The 24,781-nt window shown below is 37.2% G+C and overlaps 1 protein-coding gene across 2 annotated transcripts; it reads left to right on the forward strand.

Moving 5' to 3' along the window:
* LOC135690384 (phosphatidylinositol 4-phosphate 5-kinase type-1 beta) lies at positions 1–23,656 on the forward strand. 2 transcript variants are annotated; one of them, XM_089116000.1, is made up of 22 exons: positions 1–171; positions 4,078–4,124; positions 5,073–5,165; positions 5,635–5,685; positions 6,503–6,582; positions 7,594–7,668; positions 8,682–8,724; positions 9,531–9,683; positions 10,707–10,766; positions 11,738–11,821; positions 12,734–12,826; positions 13,299–13,361; positions 14,242–14,319; positions 15,128–15,173; positions 15,598–15,670; positions 16,119–16,202; positions 16,793–16,841; positions 17,584–17,671; positions 18,251–18,370; positions 19,086–19,136; positions 19,627–19,812; positions 19,961–20,099. In XM_089116000.1, exons 1-22 carry the CDS (start codon positions 129–131, stop codon positions 19,969–19,971), a joined length of 1,671 nt encoding a protein of 556 aa, XP_088972126.1. In that variant the 5' UTR covers positions 1–128; the 3' UTR covers positions 19,972–20,099. The 2 variants fall into 2 exon arrangements, with proteins under 2 accessions (XP_088972126.1, XP_065063998.2); XM_065207926.2 differs by having other exon boundaries at positions 2–171; positions 19,972–23,656.
* The last annotated feature ends 1,125 nt before the right edge of the window (positions 23,657–24,781 follow it).

Below are 24,781 nucleotides of genomic sequence, written 5' to 3' on the forward strand. Positions count from 1 at the left end.
GCCTCTCTCACACCCACAATCTTCATCTTGTCGCCATCATCGTCTGATTTTTAGGAAAGCCTCGCCTAAAAATTTCAGTCGAAGAAATAAGCGGAAAAAATTATTGCTTGACACATAAATGAGCCTGAATGGCAGAGAAGCCTGCGGAGATATCTGAATTGACCATCAATGGTGAGTTTTAAAATTCTCAGAGCGCCGATTTATGAAAAAGAAAAATATTGCTCGTTATATTATGCAGAGCGGATTGCTTGGAGTTCAGACAATGCTTAAATGTGCAGGAAGGGTTCGTTAATAGATGTTTTAAGGGTTGAATTTTCAAGCCAAAGACCCAGTTTGTTTGTATGGCCTATGAGTATCTGTTAAGTTGGATCAGGGTGAACCTCTTGGTTTAAAACAATTTTGTACAGAACTTTCGTACAACAATAAAGTGAGTTTATTTACAGAACGTCAACTTGATCACTGATAATTTGAAATTATCTATTTCTTGCGTTTCCTTAATTTTATTTCCTGAGCTTCCGAGTATCTGTGAACCAAGTTTATGCATTCAAATTTTTTTAAACATTATATTAAAAAACAAAATTAGATTATTTTATTAAAGAACACTTGATTTATGGCCTAATAATTATGGGTTTAGTATAATTAATTAGCCAACCTGGAACCAAAAAGCAAATTTCATTTTAAGGCATAATAAATTTTAAGTTTTAAGTACAGTAATTGAAAAAGGGAACCCAAGAAAATTTTTAATTAAGTTTCAGAGAAAATTATATTTATATTATTGATTGGTTTTTTCATATTTAGTGCAGTCTTAAGGATAAGAAAATTTTAGGGGCTGTACGGAAAGGGATGTCTTGAATACACATTGTCCAGTGAAAAGGAATTTTTGTGAACCAGGAATTATTTCTGCCACTTGTGCTTGCCAGGCAACAAATCATATTGCAAAATAGCAATGTTAAAAGCTGCGAATTTTATTTTTGAATTGCATTTGTAAGCCTTGTGGTAAGGCTGTACGCAGATATTGTTGCTGGAACTGCACGGATTAATATAAATTTAAAAAAATGGGCTGACAGGATTTGCACTGAAAACAGGAACAGGTAATATAAAAAATTATTACACTGGGAATGTGTCACCTGTGCATACTCTGACATTGCAGTCTGGTGCATTGTAAAGTACTGGATTCCACAAGTTTTTTCCATCATTAAGATTTTTGCCAGAAATTTTGGTATCCACTCATTGTAAGTTGACATCAAATTCTCCAGTTTCCGAAAGTTTTTAGAAATCTAAATACTCATTGTTTCTCAAAAACTCTTTATCACAGTGTCATTGATTTTAACATTAGGGGCCCTATTTTAATTATTCATGCCAGGAAATTTTCCCTCAGGAATGGTTGTGGAGGGTTTTAGCAGCTGCAAACAACAAGATTCATTCGTGATTCCATTGTTTTCAAATGCTCGTTAGATTTCTGTCAAGAACTTTGCACCTTTATTCAGGTCCTCTGCAGTATGTGACGGAGCTGCAATGGCTCCCCTGTGTAACTGGTAAAAGAGAGGGGCAGTGTGGGTGAATGACTCGGCCTTGGGTGTTAGCTTGAAAGCATGACCCAATGGCTCAGCGGTAGAGCACTTGACATACAATGTCAGGGGTCGTGAGTTTGAGTCTCGCTCAGGTCGGTTAGTTTCCTGCACTCTACTAATTAACTTTGTACCTGTTCTTATGCTTTACTTAGAGTAGGGGAGTGTCTAAACTATAAACGCCAGCAAATCAAAATATACTACTTTTACAAAAAATGAAGGAAATCATCATCATCATCATTTTATTATAGTCAGGATTTTTTTCCTTTTCAGAGGTTACTGACTTTCCTTCCATGATTTGGTGTAGCTTTTCCACTTCAATTGGTTGTTCTTGTCCTCAATGGTCAATCCAACTCTATGACACTCCTTCTTTATCATTTCTTTCCAACTCAGCTTTGGTCTTCCTCTCCCTCTACTGCCTTCAACCTCAAAATTCCATGCCTGTTTCACAAAGTCATCATCACCTTTTAGTACATGACCAAACTATCCCAGACTTCTTAGCTTAACATTTTCAACAATTATGTACTCCAGTCCTAATCTTTCCATCAACTCTCTTTTATTTAGTCTATCAGCTAATTTCACTCCACACATCTTTTAGATCATCAGAAAGATATTTCAAAATATGCCAGTGGCCTAGATTATTCAAAGTTCTTCATTGGAAAGAACTTTGATGGGAAGTAAATAAAATGCGGTGTTGTTGTTTCATTGTTTTCATCTATGCATTTGCTGTTTTGTTGAAGCACAGATTTGAATATGCCGAACCAACCCTCTTGCACGGGCATGGATGAGCGAGGTCAGCAAACAGTATTAAGGAAAATGGTCTTTAGGATAAGGGTTTGGGTTAGGGTTAGGGTTTGGTTAGGATTAGGGTTAGGGTTGGGTTAGGATTAGGGTTAGGGTTAGGCCTGGTCTGACCTGTTGGGGTGAGGTAGTTGGTCAAGGGAGAAGCACCATATTTGATTGATGATGAAAAAGTGAAAGAATATGGACAAATATGCTTGAAAAAATATCATTTTTTGCTGATTTACAACATTTCAATCTACAATCCCAGACAAAATTATTGAAACCAAAGCAAATTTTGCAATCTTCTACTTTACGTTGCCCCTGTAATTTCAAATCTCCCCTTTCCCCCAAATCGATGTTGGATGTGTAGTTCTATCATTTGTGCTTTAAAAACATGCATTCAACATTGATTGCGGAAGGTATGACATTTTTGAAAGGAAAGGGAAATCTTTGAATTTTCTTGAAAACAGTGCTCCCAGTCTTTTGTGCTAACCTTATTCCTCAAAAGGTTTTAGGCCAAAAAATTATCCACAAATTTTGTACAGGAAATTTTTTCTTCTTCAAGACTAGATGGATTATTCCTGACACAAAGAGTGAAGAAAAGGCATAGAGCCTTGATATCTGCCTCTTTAGATAACTTGGGGAAAAAGCTAATGTTAAAAATATTTTAGCATTAAGATGATACTTGCATCCAGTTTTGAAATGTGCATCTATTAAATTTTTCATAATATTATTTCCAAATGTGATGCCTTGAGTATATAATAAAAATATTTTGGGAGTGGTTATTTCCATAGGACCTAAACACATTCGTTCTACCTATAGTATTTTTCACATTATCATTGCTAAAGTAAGATTTTTCTAAAGTAGGAAAAGTTTTGCTGGCCTAAAAAAATTTTTTTTTCTGCTGTTGTGAACTGATGTGTTTATTGGACTGATGTTGTGTACATTTGATTCAAAGAGTTTGATATGCCAAGGGATTGATTGTATTAATGTTTTTCAAAATTTATTTTGCATAAATATAATTGATAATTGATGGTTACTAATTTTTTTCACAATGTTTTAATACACATGACAACTATTTGCTTTCATTGTTTCTGGAATTTTTGTGTTTACAGAAAATTGAAATGAAAATTTTAATGATTTGTGTTGAAACATGTCAGTTGTTTCTTCGGTCTTCCCAAATTCTATCACCACTATACTCTGGAAGTTATAGAAGATACATTAAGTCAAATTTTATATCCTTGACAATTTGCTCAATGAGTCACAAGTATTTCTCTGTTAGGATTGTGTAACATCAGCAACATTTCATAAAGCATTGTTTGACCTGTTTTGCAAAGAATCTGCCATTTTGGTTTAGTGGTGAGAACATGAGGTTTTTAAGTCCGATCTTGTGGTTTAAGAAACCAATAATCTGGTCGATATTCACAGTCAAACTTCTAGAATATAAATAATTAGTGATATTCGGCAACCAATGAACCAATAGTTATCAAAATTGAAAAGAAACTTCCTAATTGCCATGTGTTTTACAATATTTAAATCTGTATGATGTACTAATCTTTAAGATCAAACTTTTTTCTTGAACATGGTAAAACATTTGCTACGTTTGATAAGGCTTCCATTTTAATAGAAGCATTCTTTGTCTGCATTTTTTACCACTTTCTTCTCCGAAAAAACTGCATTTTGAATTGAGATAACCTTTTATCAAATTTATTTCCATTCATTGCAGATGGGCACGATGCACAAGAAAAAGAAAAATTGGAAGATAATAGCTTGGTAGGTTACAAATAATCTTGTTTCCTGTAAAGTTAATAATCTGAATTAGGATTGCATAAACAGATTGCAGTAGACTGAATCTTTAGCACTAAGCATGGATTAAGTGTTATGAATAACATGTAGAACCAATATTACTACTACGGGATGGTTTAGATTTAAATACAATTATAGTTTTGGTGTAAGGATTATGCTCAGTTTAGGATCAGTAGTTAAAGGCATTGAGTCATGATAAATAGACTGGGTATACCCTAAGTGCCAAAATCTGCTGAGTCATGATTTCCATGACTGCGATGCTATTGGTTGACCTTGAACTGGTCACATGAACTCACCTCGTACTGATTAACATAACAGTTTCCATCAATAGCAAGTTGTCAACAACGGATGCCAATATCACATGAAATAGCAGCGATCACGCCGAAACCAAATGACCCCCTATAGAGAAACCCTATTTACCATGCTCAATGCCTTTAAGATTATGATTGGATTTTCTTCAAAAGTTATGGTAGGATGTTAGATCACTGCTGGATTTTGAGGGCCTCTATCAAGGACATGGAGTAAAAGCTTTTATTACTATTAAAGCTTTTTGTAAGAAGAAGTATCTTTGAAGTTGATAAGACACAATCTGTCTTGGACTCTCCTTCAGGACACTTTCATTGAATGAGCTGGAAAATTTTATTGTTTAGTAATGTTGTGTAATTGACTGAATCATTAAAAATTTTTTTTTGAGTTGGGGTCTCCAATCTTCACATAAAGTTTGATTTGTTTGGATATTTTTGTAGCAGGGTGCCAAAGGTAGGAAGGTTTCACAAGTTGCAGATTGTATTAGAATATGAATTTTCAGCATGTCAGCAAATTTTTGAATTTGCTTCATCTAACTCAAAAACATGAGGCTAATCTATGTAGTATTTATTTTTGTCAGTTCTAATGATCTTTTTGCTATTTTTGTAGTCTCTCGAGAGAAAGGACTCTCTAAAGCAAAAAACATTGAAGAAGCGAGGCCATTTGAGAGTCAAGGAAGATGGCCAGACAACGTACAAAAGGGTAAGGACACTTGCCAAGTAATTTTCTGAATTGTTAATTAAATTAGAAAGAAGGATGAAAGGACAGGCAGATGAAGGTACAGGGAGATAAAGGGTCAGGGTTATCATATGAGGGGGGGGGATGGTTGATGATGGCAGTTGGGAATGGACATGAGGGGAAGAATACAGGGAATTAAGATGGTAGTGGTATGAAAAGGGGAAAGGGGATGGTGAATCAGGGCAGGGGGTGATGAAGGATGGGGATGTACAGGGTAGGAGGAGCAGTAAGTAGGGCAGAGTTGAAGGGGTGAAGTCTTCTGGAACTTTCATTATTTTGTTAATTGTTTGCTGTATAGGCTAGCTTTCATTGCTTAACTCAATGAGCTTTCATTTCTTTGAGTTTTTACCTCTAAAAACTTTCATCTTATGACCTTTCACCCAATGACCTTTCACCCTTACCACAATGACCTTTCACCTTTCGTTTTTCACAGACATCCAGCTCGGCTATTATGGCAGCAATTCAACTGGGTATTGGATATTCGGTGAGCTCTTATAGATAGCATATTTACTTAACCAAACATCAGGAAACCTTTTCTATGCGAAATAGGCCATGAAAAAATCTTGCGATTGATTGTACTTTCGGCACAAAGAGGATGATGAAACTGTGGGAATGAACTCTAAGTTTACTGTTGCTGGACCAGAGCCTACATCCAGACCTGAAAGAAGGCCACACTCATCGTAAACGCTTGAGAGTTTTTAAATGTAGAAAAAACTTTCGAACACAATGATTTGTCCATTACTTGGATTTGTCAATGGCTATTAGGCTTTAGTTAATGAATGCTTTTACATTGGCAAATTATTTTTGGGAAACAGTATTTCTTATAGGTTGTCTCAAGGTGTCCATTACTTTAGGTTGTCCGTTACTGGTACAAAGGTTTGAAGTAGGAGAGATAACCAGAAAAAAACAATTGGTCCGTTGTTTAGTCTTGTCCGTTTTTGGCAGATTTTCTTGTTTTTTGTACATTAAGCAGCTTGGTACCAGAACGAAAAGCTTTCAGTAATGTCATTCTCGTGTATAAGGGACCATCCTAAACAACGGACTGATTTTCCATCCCGAAATCTTTTTTCTAGTTGCAAAATTATCGAATAGGAAAAATCTCAGGACAATTGAAAACTGCTTACTTTGGACTGTGTCCCGAATCTTAAAATAAACACCCCTTAGATAGAGAAGCCATTAAATTGATACACCGGAAGAAACCAGTGTGTAATATTGTTTACCGGTCCATGTTTTACACCTCCACAGCCTACAGTAAGTACTCTGTATGTTCCAAGTTTTAAAGGTCGTTGCTCTGTTCACAGGTGGGTCGACTGACAGCCAAGCAAGAGAGGGATATTCTGATGCAGGATTTTAGCTTCGTAGAAAAAGTCTGGTTTCCATGGTAAATATGAGTTTACATGAGAATCCCGTTTTCATGACAAGCTACGTTCACTTTCAGCTCTGACAATTTGGAAGTCAAAAATCAATGAATTTTCCTGCTCAGATATACGCTATGCAAAAGAGCGCTAGTTTCAAGCTTAATGTGATCACCAGGCATTTTGTATGCTTTTTACTAGAATATGTGTGTACAAAACATATTGACCAATGAAAATTACAGTTTACCAGCTGTACTCGCTTTTAGTGCATAGAACAGGACGGTTCTAAGTTGCTACTCCAAGTTTCACGCTTAATGTGATCACCAGGCAACGGTAGACCCTGAGTCAAAGCTTGCTATCAGTGGCGGACACTTGGGGGGCGAGGGGGGTGACCGCCCCCAATACTTTAGTAGACATTGGTCTTTTGCTCTAAAACAATGGGAAATGTGACGTCATCTTATTAAAACAATAGGATTGCCCCCCAATATTTGACCAAGTGTCCGCCCCTGCTTGCTATTCCAGCCATTGAGATTAGACTTTGTTGTCCCTTTTTTACTTCGCTTGGGCTGTTTAGTTTCCAGACAATTTCTCATGGATTTGCAAACAAGTTTTTAGAAATAAAAAATTGCCATTGGACGCAAGTTAGTCATATACCAGTGAAACTGGATTTTTTTACTGTAGTTTAAAGCATTTTTATCCAAGGTTTATGATTGCATATAAAAATTCATATTTTTAAAACTTAAAATCACTTTAATCTAATCAATTAACAGGCTGAATATATGGTATATTTATTTTTTTATGATTTCCGTAGATTTAATATTTATTCTTTGCCTCAAAAATAAACAAATTTTGTTTAACTTTAAAATACTTTATTAAATATTGAAAGTAGCAAAATAAGTATCAGCTTTCAATTTGACCGAATTTTCTCCCTTTTTATCATTTTCCCATTTTTCTTATTTTCTATTCTTCTTGACTTGACTTGAAATGAATTATATTTCATTCGAGTTTTGATTGAATTGAATCTTTCTCCTCCCCAGCGCCGGTTCAAGAGAAACACCATCACATCGATTCAATGATTTCAAATTCAAGTCATATGCGCCAAGCGCTTTCAGGTGGGTCTGTTCTCTATACCTTATAATGCTAGTATAAGAATCTCTATGAAGGGGAAGGAGTAGGGCATGTTCCACACCCTAAAAATACGTTGGTGTCGTTGACTACTCCTAAACAGTCATAGAATATTAAAATTTGAAAATGGCTTGGAAGAAAGCAAACATTTTACAACATACTAAAAGCTTTTTCGTCTGACACTCCTCAGAGCATAAAATGTCAGAATCAGGGTCCGATGTCAGAATGACGTTTTATGCTCTGAGAAGTGTCAGACGAAAAAGCTTTTAGTATGTTGTAAAATGTTTGCTTTTTCAAAGCCATTTTCAAATTCTGTACCGCGAAAAAATTTTTAATATTGAAATTGTTTTGCCATTGATGTAAATAATATTTTCTTTCTATTTATTCTTAAAGATGTATTTTCCTTAGGCTTGGATTAGCTTATTATTAATGTACTCTGCCTACTCTATATAAATTTATAAACTATCTAAACGAGAAATCATCAACAATTCATATGACTTTTGGACAATATTCTGCATGCTTTGAACAAATCATTGCTTTCAAGCCGTTTACTTTCATTAGCGTTTTCATATATGCGCTTGAACACGGTTCATTTTTGATAATAGCCGGAGCAAGACAAACTTAAGGCCACGTAGAATCCAAATTGCACTCTTTAATCCACAGGGTTGTATGAGAATAAATCTGTTATTTTAGACGCAGGTTTTTTACAAAAGTAATATAAAAGAAGTTTTAACGAAGCAAAATTGGATCCTGCAACCCTGCTTGCTCTAAAAAAGTGTACCATCCTTGCCAAAATTAGTTAGAACACGACATTTCCTTACGTACAAAAGTTGGCCTTCCCAACATGAAAATCTGCGGTGTTTTGGTGTAGATGTTGCAACAATTTCGACCAAGATTCTAGCTTGACTTCATATTTATATGAAGTCTGCATTATACATTATGTTTGAATTTTCCATTTCAAATTATCTTTAGTATTTATTTATGTATTTACATTCTGCAGATACTTTAGAGACCTATTCGGAATGCAACCTAGCGATTTTCTGGTAAGTGGATTTGAGTAATCTGAATCTAGATTTGATGGTATGGGCCATCGGAGACTAGATTCAGTTAGCCAGAGTTTAGATTAATCGGTGATCTTCAATAAGATTAATTGTTGTTGGAGACTGGATAGAGTTCTCTATCCGAACACCAACTGTTTTTTCTTTAGCTTCTTAATTCACAAAATTTCAAGAAGTTTAGGTGAGGTGGGGTACCGTAAATCCTCGAAATGGCCCCCCTCGAAAAAGCCCTCCCCTCGAATAAGCCCCCACTCTAAAACTACAAACTGTCAATAAGTCCCCCCCCCCTCGAATAAGCCCCAACTGCTACCGTATTTTCTCGAATTGGACCCCTCAATTTTACTGTTTTTGCCATCTGAGGTTGCCTATGGCGTTTTATTGAATTACCACGACAAATTCGTACTTTTGGTAGTAATTAATTAAATGCTCATAAAGAAATTCCTACTAAAATAAACAAGGTATTTTAATAATGTCTTCTTAATGTCTACAATTCGAGGATTTACGGTACCCCCCTCCCCTTACCTAACCTTCTGGAAAAATGTGAATTAAGAAGCTAAAGGAAAAACAGTTGGTGTTCGGACAGAGAACTTTATCCAGTCTCCAACAACAATTAATCTTATTCCAGATCACCGATTAATCTAAACTCTGGCTATCTGAATCTAGTCTCCGATGGCCCATATATTCAAGGTTCTTTGGAAACAGTAGGATCGGTAGTAAAATTTTGTACGCGAGTTGCATCTACGTATCTTAAGTGCCAGTATTCTCATATACAATCTGTTTGTTCATAACAGATGGCCTTATCGAACGAAGAATTGCGGGAGCTAGGTAACCCAGGAGCAAGTGGCTCGCTGTTCTTCCTCTCAGCAGACGACAATTTCATCATCAAGACAGTCCAGCATAAGGAGGCGACGTTTTTACAGCAACTTCTGCCAGGGTATTATATGGTATGTGTTGTATATGAAGCTTTTCTCGTCGCAAATGCTAAGCTAACGGTATTTTGTCCTCAACTGTATAATTCTGCTTCTTTCTATTCCTGAATAACCGGAAAGCTATTTCTATGTTAAGTTCTTTCTTTTCTTTCGTCCACGATTTTGAATTTCCTGTCCAATGTCACTTTTTTCTATCATCGACTCCCTTCATTTACAAATTTCTATTTTTATTCTTTTCCATAATTACTTCCCCTCTTCTCTTTCAACTATCCTATTTGTTTTTACTGAATTTTCCTTTTCATGTAACAATTCCCTTCACAAATTCTTTGCCCCCTCTTCAATCTTCATCCGTCCTTTTCCTCATATCTGTTTCCTTTTCTTCGCTCTCTCGTTTCACTCCCTCTAACCCTTAATTTTTACAACGCCTTGCCCCATCTTTACCCATCTTTGCCATTCTTTCCATTCCCTTCCTTTAGGTTTCCCCCATTTTTGCCTTGATGTAACTTTATGTTGCTTCTAAATTCACTGCAACGTCGCCCTTTACTCGGAACTAGGGGTGTACCGGATCAGGATTTTCAGAATCCGGCCGGAACCGGATTTACCGGATTGCTTCGTAGAAAATCCGGCCGGATTTTACCGGATAATCTGGCCATTTATGGATTTTTCAGTAATAAAAGTTTTGAGCCACTTTGCGAAAAAATGTATAGCGAGAAGATCAAAGAGACCCATTCAGGGTTGCCAGATTGAATTTACAAACGAAGGCTAGACTGGTGAGCAATTTAAGCCGAAATTACTTAATATTTTGCGTGAAGTGTGAAGCTCGGAGTACCTATTTAGGCCTGTCCTGTTCTATAAATGAAATAGCATAACATATCTCTTAAGTTCATAACATTGTTGACATCATCAAATTTATTGACATCATATTTTGATAAACGGTACATCCCTACTCGGAACCTTCCAATTTTTTTAAATCTGAAAATTCTTTATTTCATTTACCCCATATTTACCCCATGTTTTCCCCAAATTTGTCTCTTTCAGAACCTTCATCAAAATCCACGAACCCTGCTACCAAAGTTTTTTGGTTTATACTGCTACCAGGTGCGTTTTTCTCAGACTTCTTTTGGTCACCATAAATTATGCATGATTTCGTAATCATGTTTAGTGAAATATTCATCCATAATTGTATATTTATGCAACATGAAGTAATTATGCATGGCTATTAAGTTAATCACATTTTTGTAAATATTTCGTTATCATTTCCTGAATGTTTAGTCATTCTTTTTCATTTTATTTCGATTTACTAAAAACCTGATTTAGAGTACTTTAAAGGCCGGCAAAGAAGGTTGCAAGGAACGAAGAGTAAGGGAGATGAAGTGAAAGGAGATTAGAAGGGGGGCGTGAAAGGAAGGTGGGGGGTGAAGTAAGAGAGGGTTGCAAGGGTTGCAAGGGGGGGGGGGGGGTTCTGTCTTCTAAGTTTCTGTAAACAGCATTTCAAGCTTTCATTTTGCAATTAATTTATCAATTGCTATTACATTACTTTAGCCTAGAGTTTAATAAACTTCATTATTATTATTATTGTCAAAAATATTTGACGTTTAAACTGTGAGAGGGAGTCATTTGGGAAGAGATCTTTTTGCATATATACATAATGTTGTTTGTGTAACAAATACTCGAGCTGTACTCTTAAATCGCGCCAAGTTTCTGTCCTTTCTTAACTGTCTCTCGATGTCTCTTACTCCGTGTTGTATGATGATCACATTAAGCGTGAAACTCGGAGTACAAATTTAGGCCTGTCATGTTTTAAAAACGAAATAGCATAACATATCTCTTAAGGTCATTGTTGACATCATCTAAGTTACAGTAGAATCCTGTTACAATGTACTCGGTTATTACGTACTTTCGAATATAACATACTGGTGTGCTTGGTTCTGGTTTCAATCAATTTTTACTTACCCTCGTTACAACGTACTTAAGATATAACGTACTTAATACGCTGGTCCCTTAAAGTACGTTATAACCGGATTATACTGTATATGCCTTTATCAGCCGTCTCTTGATGTCTCTTACAGTCGCAAAATGTCAATATTCGCCTGGTTGTTATGAACAACATTCTTCCGACCACATTTCGCTGTCACCAAATATATGACCTAAAGGTAAGTAAATCCGTGAAATGCTTCTACCCTCCTCTGTAAACATGATAAGTAACTTTGCAATGAATTGACTTCGTGCAGGGACCGTGAAGCATAATACAGATTGAGGGGGCTAAAACATTTTGGGGGCTAAAAATGCTAAAAACCAAGAGCAAGGCGCTTTTTGTGTGGTTTTTTAGTATATTTTGGAATTCTTTTGCGGGAGGGGGGAGCTAAAGCCCTGTAGCCCCCCAACACTTCCACTGTCCCTGACTTTTTGTAGTAATGTCAATCTAGTGATTATAGTCTCTGTCTAACTCCCGTGTTACTGTCACATGTCTTGTTTTGTCCTGTGTAGCTGATGAACGCATGTTCATGGCAGAGTTTTTTTCAGCAAGTTGTAGCATAAGTTCAGTATTGTTTCTTAATTTCTTTCTGTTAATAGTGTTTTGATATCGTTCAATTAGTTTCTACCCTGGAGGTTTCTAGCAAAGAGTACCCTTTGCGTGTTTTCTACTCAGAGTGTAGGCCCATTTGCCTAGCCCACATACCGTCATAAGAAGTTCTCTTGAGCTTTGCTTTTTCAAGTATTTTTCAACAAGCTTAAAGGCCCCTGAGCAACCAGCATGCTTTGCAGTATGGGTTATTTTACACGAGAGGAAATGGGCTGTATTTTGTAGTTTTATGAAGTACGAAATTAGGCTGGTTTTCAAGATATTTTGGTTGAAAATATACCAAGCATTTCGGTTTGCAAGGAACTTTAAGAGTACATAAAAAAGGAAATGAAATTGCTCTTCACCTTGTTTTGTTTTTAAAAATCGCAACTTGCTCTATCTTTTTATCGTTTAGTTATAATAATTCTTTTGTAACCCTCTACTTATTCTTATCTTTTGCCTATTGTTTTGAATGCTTCACATCGTTTGAATGTTTCCACAGGGATCAACATTCAAACGAAAAGCTTCCAAGTCAGAGCTAGCCAAAAAAACACCGACGAAGAAAGATTTAGACTTTCGGACAGATTATTCAGAGGTAACTTTCAATTCATATTTATCCTTTATCAAGTTTTTGTTATGTTTAGTTTTAATGATTGAAATATTTAGTGTGTCAGAAGGACGAGGCGTTTGATAAGGGTAGTAACAACTTGAAAGGAACAATCCATTATAAGTTAGATCTAATCTGAAGAATTCAAAGATTTAAAAGTAATGTACAAGTATTTATATATTAATATTAATGACTTTAATATATCAATCACTAGCATTTTTTTTCTTTAATTTTTTCTCTGCATCTCTTAATTTATTTTTCTTGTTTGTGAATTCGTCTTATGACCTATGAGCTATGACGCGTGGCCTATGACCTATGACCCATGACCCTTGACCCTTACCAATCGTTTTTTGGACTTTGACCTACGATTGTTTTCATTGCCATTAGGGTCAAGCATTTATTACCAGACATTCGCTTGTCCCTCTCCAAACAGGTTATATTAATTCCAATCGTTTTTTAGGGAATCATATTAGAGGCAGAAACACACGATCTTGTTATGAAAACCATAAAAAGAGATTGCAGGGTATGTTTTTATTTTTCATTTTATCTTTATTTTCCAATAATTTAGGGCTAGCTCTTCAGCGAATGCTGGTTTACAAAGGGCCGCAAACAAAACTTGTTCTTCATTCTTGTTTAAATACTACAGAACTGTAAACCTTTTTTGCATTGTCACCACGAGGAAATATTCAATGTGCAAAATTCTAGAGGGAATTTTTGAGATATAGCAGTATCTATCCTAAGATTAAGAAAGAAGCAACACCTATCGAAGTCTCTAAATTTTGACTACATTTAGTTTTTATATCTAAGTTGTATGTTCCAACTGTTTAATCTTACTTAATTGTTACCTGTTTACTTTAAAACTATTGTTATTTTGAAGGGTCAGGGATCCTTGAATGATAATTAATTTATTTCTAACCAATTCAACCTGTTAAAAAATTTATTTTTTATTATTATTATTATTCTTTTTTGCTTGCCAAGGAGAAAAGCATGAAAATATGGAACTTCAGATTCCAGCCTATTGTTAAGCAACAACTAATACTTTAACGTATATTGCGGCTTCTGTGATTCCCAAACTTCAGGGAAATTCGTCGCTGTTCCAATTAATATTATTCCAATCTAAATTGCTATAATCAGAATTATTGTTCTGCTTTTTAACTTATATAACATCCACCACATTTATAAACCATCATGCACAGCAACAAGACCATGTGTTTATTTTTCACCCTTTTTTCTTCTCCCATACAGGTCCTAGAAATCTTCAAAATTATAGATTAACATATATCCATCGCAATTATAAGATATTATAGAACATTAAAATGTAATTGTTCATCACATTTGTGCAATCAAACCCAAAACCAGCAGTCTTTTTAATTTTTATTCGTACTTTTTCTTCCTCGATTTAGGTGCTAGAAAGCTTCAAGATTATGGACTATAGTTTGCTACTGGGTATTCACAACATGGACCAGGCTATGCGTGAAAACGTACGTTTTCTACCTAAATACTCTTAATCCTTGCTTGATGATCACATTAAGGGTAAACCTCGGCGTAGCAGCTTAGAACCGTGCTGTTCTTTACCCCCAAAAGGGTGCTAATCCTTTTATTAACACGTCAAATCGTTAGGTTGCCATACATCACCCCGTGCTCACTTTCTCCAAGTCTCCTTGCCAAATTCACAAACAGTGTCCCACAAAACATATTGAGGTTGTAAACTTTGGAATGCTTTACACTCTTTAAATGCTTTTTTAACCAGTCTACTTTAATCATTAAAGCAAAAAAACTTGATCTCATGTATTAAAAATGGGGCTATTGTTTATAACTGACAAATCATTGAATTAGCCAATCACCCAGCACTGATGGTGTTTTGTCTGCTCGATGTAGACTTTCGCAAAGAATCAACGAATAGATTGGGGTTTGCAAAGAACATTTATTATGACGTTGCTGCCTTTTAATATATCCATCTGGCTGTCCAGATGAAAAGCCACAAGTCTTCAGCTTTCTTCTGTATCACAGCCTCCTGTCTTCTTTAATGGGGTTTGTACAATAATAGAAATAGAGGAGGATATTGTCTAAAAAAATATCACCTGTCAATTTATATTATCCAGCGTTCTTTTCCAACGAGCATTAGCTCTAAATATTGATCAAGCTTGTGATGCAATAGGAGTGCGATATAACAATCAGAATCCAATTTATCTAGCGAAGTAAACAAACAGCGCAATCAGATTCAACACAGCATGTTTCTGTCTTGTTTATATCCTGGATTTCCCAATAATGCATGTTTCGTTCTTGTAGGAGAATCTGTCGCCATCTAACGATGCTCAGGAAGAGGAAAACCCTGGTATAGTATTCCCCTTTTTAATATAAATCCTTTATGCAACATGATTATGTTTTCGTTTAAAAGTATCTACGTGTTTCATCTGTTATCGCAAACTTACGTACACTACAGTTCACTTCACTTGACAACGAGTGGGAAAAAGCAGCACTGAAATTTCGGACGAAGGCCCTAGAAAAACATTGAAAATTTCTGCTTTTCAAATCCTTTATAACTGCGGGCATGCGCCTCTAAGTATCTCCCACTGGAAGTGCTCATGTTCTTTCACCTGGCTGTCCACTGGATTCTATTAATCTATTGTCTATTAACAATAACTTTTTTATTGTTTTGTTGTATTGTCCTATAATTGGGGTTCCATTCTATTGTCAATTGCCTATTGTTTGTCTCATTTTCTTTTGTTTTAAGTAATGCCACATTTTTTGCTTCGCAGAGCGAGTGGCAAGACGTGCTGAATTCGGTGCTGCTCTAGAAGCCATCCAGATTGACAAGGTTGAAGGAAGGCCGTGAGTTGATGCTTTGAAATAGCACTTAACACACCGTGTAGCCTTCACTTAAATCAAATTAGATGCATTGTCATTCAGTACTTGCTATGACTTGTCAATACATTGACCAGACCAGACAAAGCATTGACCAGACCAGACAAAACATTGACCAGACCAGACAAGACATTGACCAGACCAGACCAGACCAGACCAGACCAGACCAGACCAGACCAGACCAGACCAGACCAGACCAGACCAGACCAGACCAGACCAGACCAGACCAGACCAGACCAGACCAGACCAGACCAGACCAGACCAGACCAGACCAGACCAGACCAGACCAGACCTGACCTGACCTGACCTGACCTGACCTGACCTGACCTGACCTGACCTGCCTGGCTAAAGAAGTATACCTCATTTATCAAACTTCAATGAAATGCTGTTGCTAAGTGCATACATTTCCTTTTAGCCTCGGTGGTATTCCAGCCAAATCGCCCAAAGGAGACCGACTTATTCTGTTTCTCGGTATAATTGATATCCTTCAGAGTTACAGGTGACCTTTGATCTTGCTTTGCTATTCTAATTGTCATACTCTTTTACTTTGAGATTTTGAAACTAATCTTTCTCGTTCCTTGAATTTGCAATAGTTTGACATGATAGCTTTATCATTGACATACTGATAGGCAAAACAACGGAGTAGAGGGCTAATGATTGACAGCTATACTTTTTAGCCGCGATTTTGCTTAAACATTTCCAGATTGATTGACATGATGGCTTTATGATTGACAAACTGAAGGGCAACACAATAGAATAGCAGGTTAATGATTGACAGCTAGGCTTTTACCTTTCACTTTGCTTTGTAAAGTCTAAGATTGATTGACATGATGGCTTTATGATTGACATACTGAAGGGCAACACAATGGAATAGCAGGCTAATGATTGACAGCTAGGTTTTCACCCTTCATTTTTCTGTATAAAGTCTAAGATTGATTGACAAAATAGCTTGACATGGTTGAGGGCAACACATTGGCCCAGGAAAACGAAGGTTGCAGCTTCCTTATTTTAGCCTATTATTTGCCAATACGTCTTCTGATTGATTGATGTAGCAATCGATTCCCCTTAACTTGTTATTATTGTCTCTAGAATGGCCAAGAAACTAGAGCATGGATGGAAGTCTTTGATTCACGATGGGGTATGTTAGTTATTTAAAAGCTACGATCAAGTAACACGTGTTACACCTAGTTACTACCATGTTTGATCATAATAACAAGCTGTAAGTTATATAATATTTACATAGCCAGTTCCGTGGACGTTTTGAAAACTGAACTTGAGTCCTGAGGATGAAGGTATGATTGAGCACTTGTACTTGGTCATTTTCTGCAATGTTCTTGACTTGCAAAGTATTTTCACCATGGAAACAAATATATGGGCCTAAATATAAGCTAGTCAGAATTGCACTTTAAACCCCCCCCTATCTATTGGACGCCCCCCACCAGTAAATGCCCTCTATTAACCAAATTTGCTACGTACAATCTCATAATCGCCCGTGGCTATTATTGGAAATATTGCAGAAAGAGCAGTTACCTATTTTACCTCGTTTTTTATATGCAATGTTGACAAAGACATGATCATAAAGTCATTTCGAAATAATAAAACACCCGTGCATTGGATAGATCAAATACGATATTAATCAGGTGAAAGGATTCTCAATGTTACGTCACATCATGCACAAAGTCAGCTGTAGTTAGCTGTCAATCAAAATCAATGCAACCAATCAGAGTCGCTTAGGGTCCAGTTGGTGTCAATCACAGCCAGTTAAAGCGTATCTGACCAGTAAATTTATTCCAATAATTTCCCAAACTAATCTGTCTTTCTAGTTAAGTAATCTATCTTTCTAATTAACTAATCTATGTTTCAATTCATTCCGTTTTCAGGATTCTGTTTCTGTCCACAATCCTTCCTTTTACGCAAGGAGATTTATCAATTTCATGGGGGAGAAAGTCCTCAAAAGAGGATCACCAGGTAGCTGTGTTTTTTGGTTTACTATAGTATTCAAGGGGTAAACCATTGTAATGAAATAGTTTACTTTTGTATTCCAGTGGTAAATTATTGTAATCCAATGATTTACTATAGTATTCAGACGGTAAACTGTTAGGGATGGGAAAGCTGCTTGTCCTAACTTCCTAAGACTGTCTTAACCGTTCATTGTCTTATTTAATGTGCAGGGAACTCAGAATCAGAGACTCGAGTAGTGTAAAGATGAAATTTTTTGTAAATCTGAACTGAAATGTCTTGACGAATAGAGATACTTGATGAAAGAGTGACCCATTTGTTTACCATAGTTCCCCATTGGCTTACCACAGTTACTCCTTGGTATACCATAGTTTCCCATTGGCTTACCACAGTTACTCCTTGGTATACCATAGTTTACCATTGGTTTTTCCTTAGTTATCTTTAATATAAGTAGCAATGTCGCTTAATTGGTCTGGTTCTAAGTCGAGTTTAGAATAAGAACAGATGATATTCCATAGTTTTCCATTGGTTTGCCGTAGTTTACTAAACATGCACAGCACGTGTAATCTTATCATTTTTCTCCATTAGGTGCCCGAGGAAGCACCAAGCGCCGTTCTGTAAATCGTCAGGCACCAAATACAGCCTCATTTGGAAGTTCCAACAGAAACAGAGCTGGTACCAATGAACCAATCAGCGAGAGGGCAAATGGCACGTGATTTTAACATGTCTTGTCTTCACTGTTAGTAGTTTGACAGGGGTCAAAATAGTTAGGGAGAATTAGGACCATTCTCAGACGCCTAGATATTTTGTATTGTCCCATCTTGCTTTAAATTTTTCCTTTGTTTACTGTCTGTTATGGTCAATGTAAGAATTTAAAATAGTGAATATTTGTCATTTTGAAATGCTGCTCAGCACAAGTTTTTAAATTGCTTTTGATTGTAAACACACAGATATATGAAATAGTCAATTTTTTGTTATTTCTAAAACGCAAGCTCATAAAACGCAAATCTTATAATTCATTTGTACAATTTTGATCCCATAACCTGAAAGTGCATCATGAAATACTTAAGTACAAGCTCTGGCCGTCTAAAGCTCTGGCCGTAGTAATTTGTCTTTATAACTTTATGAACCAAACCAAAATGATAGTAATTCGTTAGCAAATTTGAAATTGTTTGCATTCCGTATATCATCCAATTTTTACACATATACATAATATTGCATATTTAGAAGTAGTTCTTAGTGGTTTTTAAGTTAGGTGGTCAAAATTCAAAAGTTTTAAAAATAGATTTTGAATGACATCACATTTAAGAACCCTTTTTGGAGCCACCCATAAGGAAGAACCCTAAATTTTCATTTTTTTTGTTTCACAATCAAAAACCTGTTTGCATTCCTTCGTCTCACCAAAACCTCTTTTGATTGACAGCTGATGCACCAAAGGAAACCAAAACAAAAGCTGTTTCAGTCAAGTTTTCAGGTACATTTTAGCTTGAATTCTTGGGACATTTTGGAACATTTATGGGACAACTTTGCAAAAGTAGAAAATGTAGTAATAGATTTGATTGGTTGAAATCGACAATCGTTTTTGAATTGGTTGTTGATTGATATGGCTTTCTCTTTGTCCTTACATTTCTATAATTTCTTCATTTCTCTTATTTTGAAATTATGTTTACTCCTTGTCTTTTTAAATCTATCCACACAAAAGCCGAAAAATGGTGCTTTCTAGAAAAAAAGTCATTTTGTCTTTGAGTGTCCAAACGAAATTATTAGGACAATTTTCAATCTGATTGGACAACAATTCAAGTCATGTACCCTACCGAAATATTATCCTTCAAAGACGGTCTCGAAACTTATATTCCAAATTTCACGGTATCGTTATTAAATCTCAACTGGACTGAAATATACGAACATGGATCGACAACAAATGGTTCATTCACATCCCTAACTCGTCACTTTTTCTCATTCAGAGCCTACCGTGATTACAGAGCCTGATGATCAAATGGTCCCTCCTCCTTATGAGGAGCCGAGTCCTGAACACGAAGCTGACATTGCAGAGGCATCAACTTCGCAGGAAGAAGAAACTGTGGAGGAGCACACTGTAGCATTGATTGTAGACAAAGATGTTGTAACGTCGCCGACGGAAAAACCTGAAGGTATAACTTATAGGTTCAGTTCTATATACTTAACTGAGTGCAGGTCTGTCTACACAGCATCGAGCACCATATGACAGACCAGTTCTTTCATTGCAAAAAATTTAATTGCAAAATTCATCATATTTTGTCAAATGGTTGACCCCTCCAGTTGTTTTTTAGATCCGATAATTGAAAATGAAAGCCCATCAGTGTTAAAGGCATTTAGCACGGAAGACAATCCTCTAGAGGCATCAACTTTGAGCAAAACTGTTGTGGTAGAATCATCGAATAATGACGTCACACACTCCCGTGCAATCGTAACCAGCAGTGAACAAGTGAATGATTCGCTCGTGCTCACTGGCAATACTGTTACCATAGTAACAAAAACAAGCACTACAACCTATGAACATGTTGTTGCAACCAACGAAATCGAAGATTCTAGCTCATCCAGTCAAGATCCAGGGATATTAGATGCCAACCATGTTGGTTATGTGAAACAGGAACTTGTTAACAACGAGTCAACAAGTGTTGTAGATGCTAGGTCTATTTCACTAGAAATTAAGGAACTGAACGGAACTGATTTGAGTATTCAAAAAGAGACTGATAGCCCAGATTCCCAATTTCAAGAGTCCAAAGTTCAAGAGTCAAAAGTTCAAGAGTTCAGAGTTCAAGAGTCAAAACTTCAAGAGTCCAAAGTTCAAGAGTCCATAGATGACATTTTGGATTCGTCAGTTCAAGAAATCAAAGGTGATGATTCAGAGTCCAAAGAATCAGAGCCTACAGGCGATAGTACTCTGTCCAACAACGAACATTCTGAAGTCAAAAATGAAATTTTGGATCCAAAAATCGAAAATAGCGATGTGCAAGATGTTCTTCAAGTTACAAACCTAGACACTGTCCTTTCTTGTAGTGGGGACATACCAAGTGTCGAAGTAGAGGCTGCTAATGGTAGTAACCTTAATGATAGCTCTGGTAGTAGTGACGTCATGGTTACGCTTCTTTGATGAATTTAGGCCAATGTAAAAAGTAGCTTGTTTCGTTTCCACCATGCATTAGTAAGGGACAATGAATTACGAAGTGCGTGCGATAGACACAACAAGGCGACCAGATCAGTTTCATTTCAAATGCGATGCTTTAAGGGTCAATTATTATCGCCTGAAAAGACGATGAGTTGCTTTGAAAGGCCCATCCCACTTACTCCCATAATCTCATAATCCCATGTTTATAATGACATAGTCCTATATCTAAAATTGTCTCAACCGTAAGGTTTGAGCAAGACAGGAGCGAAGGATTAGCAACCACAATAAGGGAATGAAAGGTTCTCTGCTATATTTTGTTTGCATTAAAGGAACTTGCTTTTTGGAAACAATATATTTTCCTCTGGCATTGGTAGTGGGTAAAATGTCCAACAGAAAAGAAGATCTAGCTGTTCTCTCGCACTCTCGGCTCACCAGCCCTAAATACCATGTTGCAAAGACTTGTTATTTATAAGTTCGAACCTAGATACCTTTGTAGATGAATACGTTTTAATCTCGCCCTGAAACGCCAATTAAGTTGTGTTATCGTAATGTAGATTATCGCCATTTTAAAAAGCTGCTATTTGCAGTTATTCGATCCGGCTCGGTGGACTATTCTTTGTAGATCAAATATAGTAGACAAATTGTATTACGTTTTGTAAAGGTACATATCTTAGCGGTTAAGGGTAGCCATTTTACAGAAATTATTTCTGCAATCTTCGTTGATAATGGTCGGTGATATCTCTTATTTGTATTACCCCGTGTTAATTTTGAGAAATGATGGCCATAAATTGACGTAATTTTTGAGTGTACAAGGAAGAGATAGTATTGACACGACAAGACGTACACGATAAATTGAATGTATAAACTGCGTGTTAAACAAGAACAGGCCCATCACCATTCATAGAAAATAGATGCAGAGTAAACGATGACGAGTCGTCTTTTGCTTTTGAGTACGTGATATCCTGAGTAAACGTAATGCCTAAAGAGAAAAAGCATAGATAAGCGTATTCTTTCTGTCTTAATTGCGTGTAAAGTACACGATGTCCACGGTACACGTGGAGTAGAGTAAGTTGAAGACTAGTAGAGCGTGGATGGTACAGTTCTACGTGAAGTTTTTGTTACACGTAAGATTGACATTTAGTTTAAAGTACATTTCATGCACATAATAGGACGTTTTTGAGCGTGCAATCTGCACGGAACACGTTTTTAGGTACCGTGTATCTCCATGTGAGGTCCATGTTATTTGCCAAATAGGTAGATAGTTACAGGACACGATTTAATCCTTATTGAAGCGTGTACAGGGCCTTATGGGGTACGTTTTCGTGCAAATTCCACGACAGTTCACTCACCCTGCACGATAAACCTGTTCAATTACACGTCAAGTACACACATAATAATAATTCGGCTAGGCCATAGTGAACTACATTTCATATTAAAGACGTGGGAATTCACGCAAACTTTTCGCTTCACTGCGAGCATAGTACACGATGTTTTTTCAGTTCATATCATGTATACTATGTCGTGGCTTTTCCTTTAAGACTGGTGGGCCTTGGTTTCTCCACAACTAAACGGGTGAAAGCTTTTACTTTACGGGCGTTGGCCTTTAGGAGTTCCACGTTGACTGCGTGCCAATTACAGGATAAAAGGGCATGCGAATGTCCTTTCTCTGTACAGACGTTGGTCTTTAGGAGTTCCACGTTGAGTGCGTGCCAATTCCACGATAAAAGGGCATGCGAATGGCCTTTCTCTGTACAGACGTTGGTCTTTAGGAGTTCCACGTTGAGTGCGTGCCAATTCCACGATAAAAGGGCATGCGAATGGCCTTTCTCTGTACAGACGTTGGTCTTTAGGAGTTCCACGTTGAGTGCGTGCCAATTCCACGATGAAAGGGCATGCGAATGGCCTTTCTCTGTACAGACGTTGGTCTTTAGGAGTTCCACGTTGAGTGCGTGCCAATTCCACGATAAAAGTGTATGCGAATGGCCATCCTCTGTACAGCCGTTGGTCTTTAGGAGTTCCACGTTGAGTGCGTGCCAATTCCACGATAAAAGTGTATGCGAATGGCCATCCTCTGTACAGCCGTTGCCTTTCGGGATTTCCACCTTGAGTGCGTGCAAATTCCACGATAAAAGGGTATGCGAATGGCCTTTCTCAGTACAGACGTTGGCCTTAGGAAGTTCCACGTTGAGTGCGTGCCAATTCCACGATAAAAGTGTATGCGAATGGCCATCCTCTGTACAGCCGTTGGTCTTTAGGAGTTCCACGTTGAGTGCGTGCCAATTCCACGATAAAAGTGTATGCGAATGGCCATCCTCTGTACAGCCGTCGCCTTTCGGGATTTCCACCTTGAGTGCGTGCAAATTCCACGATAAAAGGGTATGCGAATGGCCTTTCTCTGTACAGACGTTGGCCTTAGGAAGTTCCACGTTGAGTGCGTGCCAATTCCACGATAAAAGTGTATGCGAATGGCCATCCTCTGTACAGCCGTTGGTCTTTAGGAGTTCCACGTTGAGTGCGTGCCAATTCCACGATAAAAGTGTATGCGAATGGCCATTCTCTGTACAGCCGTCGCCTTTCGGGATTTCCACGTTGAGTGCGTGCCAATTCCACGATAAAAGTGTATGCGAGTGGCCTTTCTCTGTACAGACGTTGGCCTTAAGAAGTTCCACGTTGAGTGCGTGCCAATTCCACGATAAAAGTAGCACGTAAACAAACGAACGTAGCCTAATAACGTTTTATAGCAATCCCTATTTATGTTGATTGTAATTATATCTCGGTGGTTAAATATTAGGTCTTGAATAATACGATTATGTTTTAGAATGTCAAATTTATCTTTGAAAACTTGACTGCTTCAGAGCTTTCTTGAGTTGGCGTGTGAAAACTGGAAGATTGTCTGAATAAGTATCTGCTGGTGTAAATTGTTCACATTGGTACTTTATGAAGTGGTTAGTTAACACAATAGTGCAGTTACGGGGGGGGGGGGCGAAGGGGGACACATCCCCCCTAGTTCTTGGAGGATCATTTTTGTATTTCGTCTCTATTCGATGAAAAAATGCTGGGGAAGTGGTAATACTCGGACAGCTTACTTTATGTGATGTGATTTTCAAGCTGCCTTTATCTAACTTAATGTTAGCAATGGGCGTTCTCTTCGGATAAAATTGGTGTTCCCTGTTGATAAAAAGGCGTTTCCTACCCACCCCCAGAGCTTAGTGGCTGGTGCCGCCATTGCAATAGAAATTCTAAAGTCCAGTGAAAGTCAGAACAAGCATACCGTAATTCCTCGAATTAGCGGGGGCTTATTTATTTTTGATATTTTGGATGGGGGCTTATAAGAGGAGAGGGGGGGGGGGTTATAAAATTATTTTAGAAATTAAGGAGACATTATTAAAAGACCTTGTTTATTCAGTAGAAATTTCTTTATGAGCATTTAATTGATTACTAACAAAAGTATGAATTTGTTGTGGTAATTCAATAAAATGCCATAGGCAACCTCAGATGGCAAAAATCATCAAATTGAGGGGTCCAATTTGAGAATTTACGGTAGCAGTGGGAGCTTATTCGAGGGGTGGGGTTTATTTACAATTTTTAGTTCTAGGGTGGAGGCTTATTCGAGGGGGGGCCAATTCGATTTTTGAGGGCGGGGCCAATTCGAGGATTTACGGTATTCTGAAAAAGGGTACTGGTTAGAAATCATTTGGATGGAAAGTTCGGTAAAAGTTCGGAGGAAGAAATGAGAGGTGACACAAAAAGGTATTTTAAAAACTAGATAATATGTTAGAGTCACAGCATATGATAGAAGAGCATTCAGAGGAAATGATAATTCATCAAAATTTGGAGAGGGGGTGGGAGGGTCAATTGTTAGGCAATTTGCAGCAACCGCTCTGTCGCTCAGACAGTTTAACAATACATTGGGCATCTTTGTAGTATTACTGTTTCACATTGGTTTTAAGGAGAACAGAATTGTTAAGTTT

The sequence above is a fragment of the Rhopilema esculentum genome, chromosome 1 (genome assembly GCF_057945365.1).
Source record: "Rhopilema esculentum isolate cy_ngs chromosome 1, ASM5794536v1, whole genome shotgun sequence".
Taxonomy (NCBI): Eukaryota; Metazoa; Cnidaria; class Scyphozoa; order Rhizostomeae; family Rhizostomatidae; genus Rhopilema; species Rhopilema esculentum.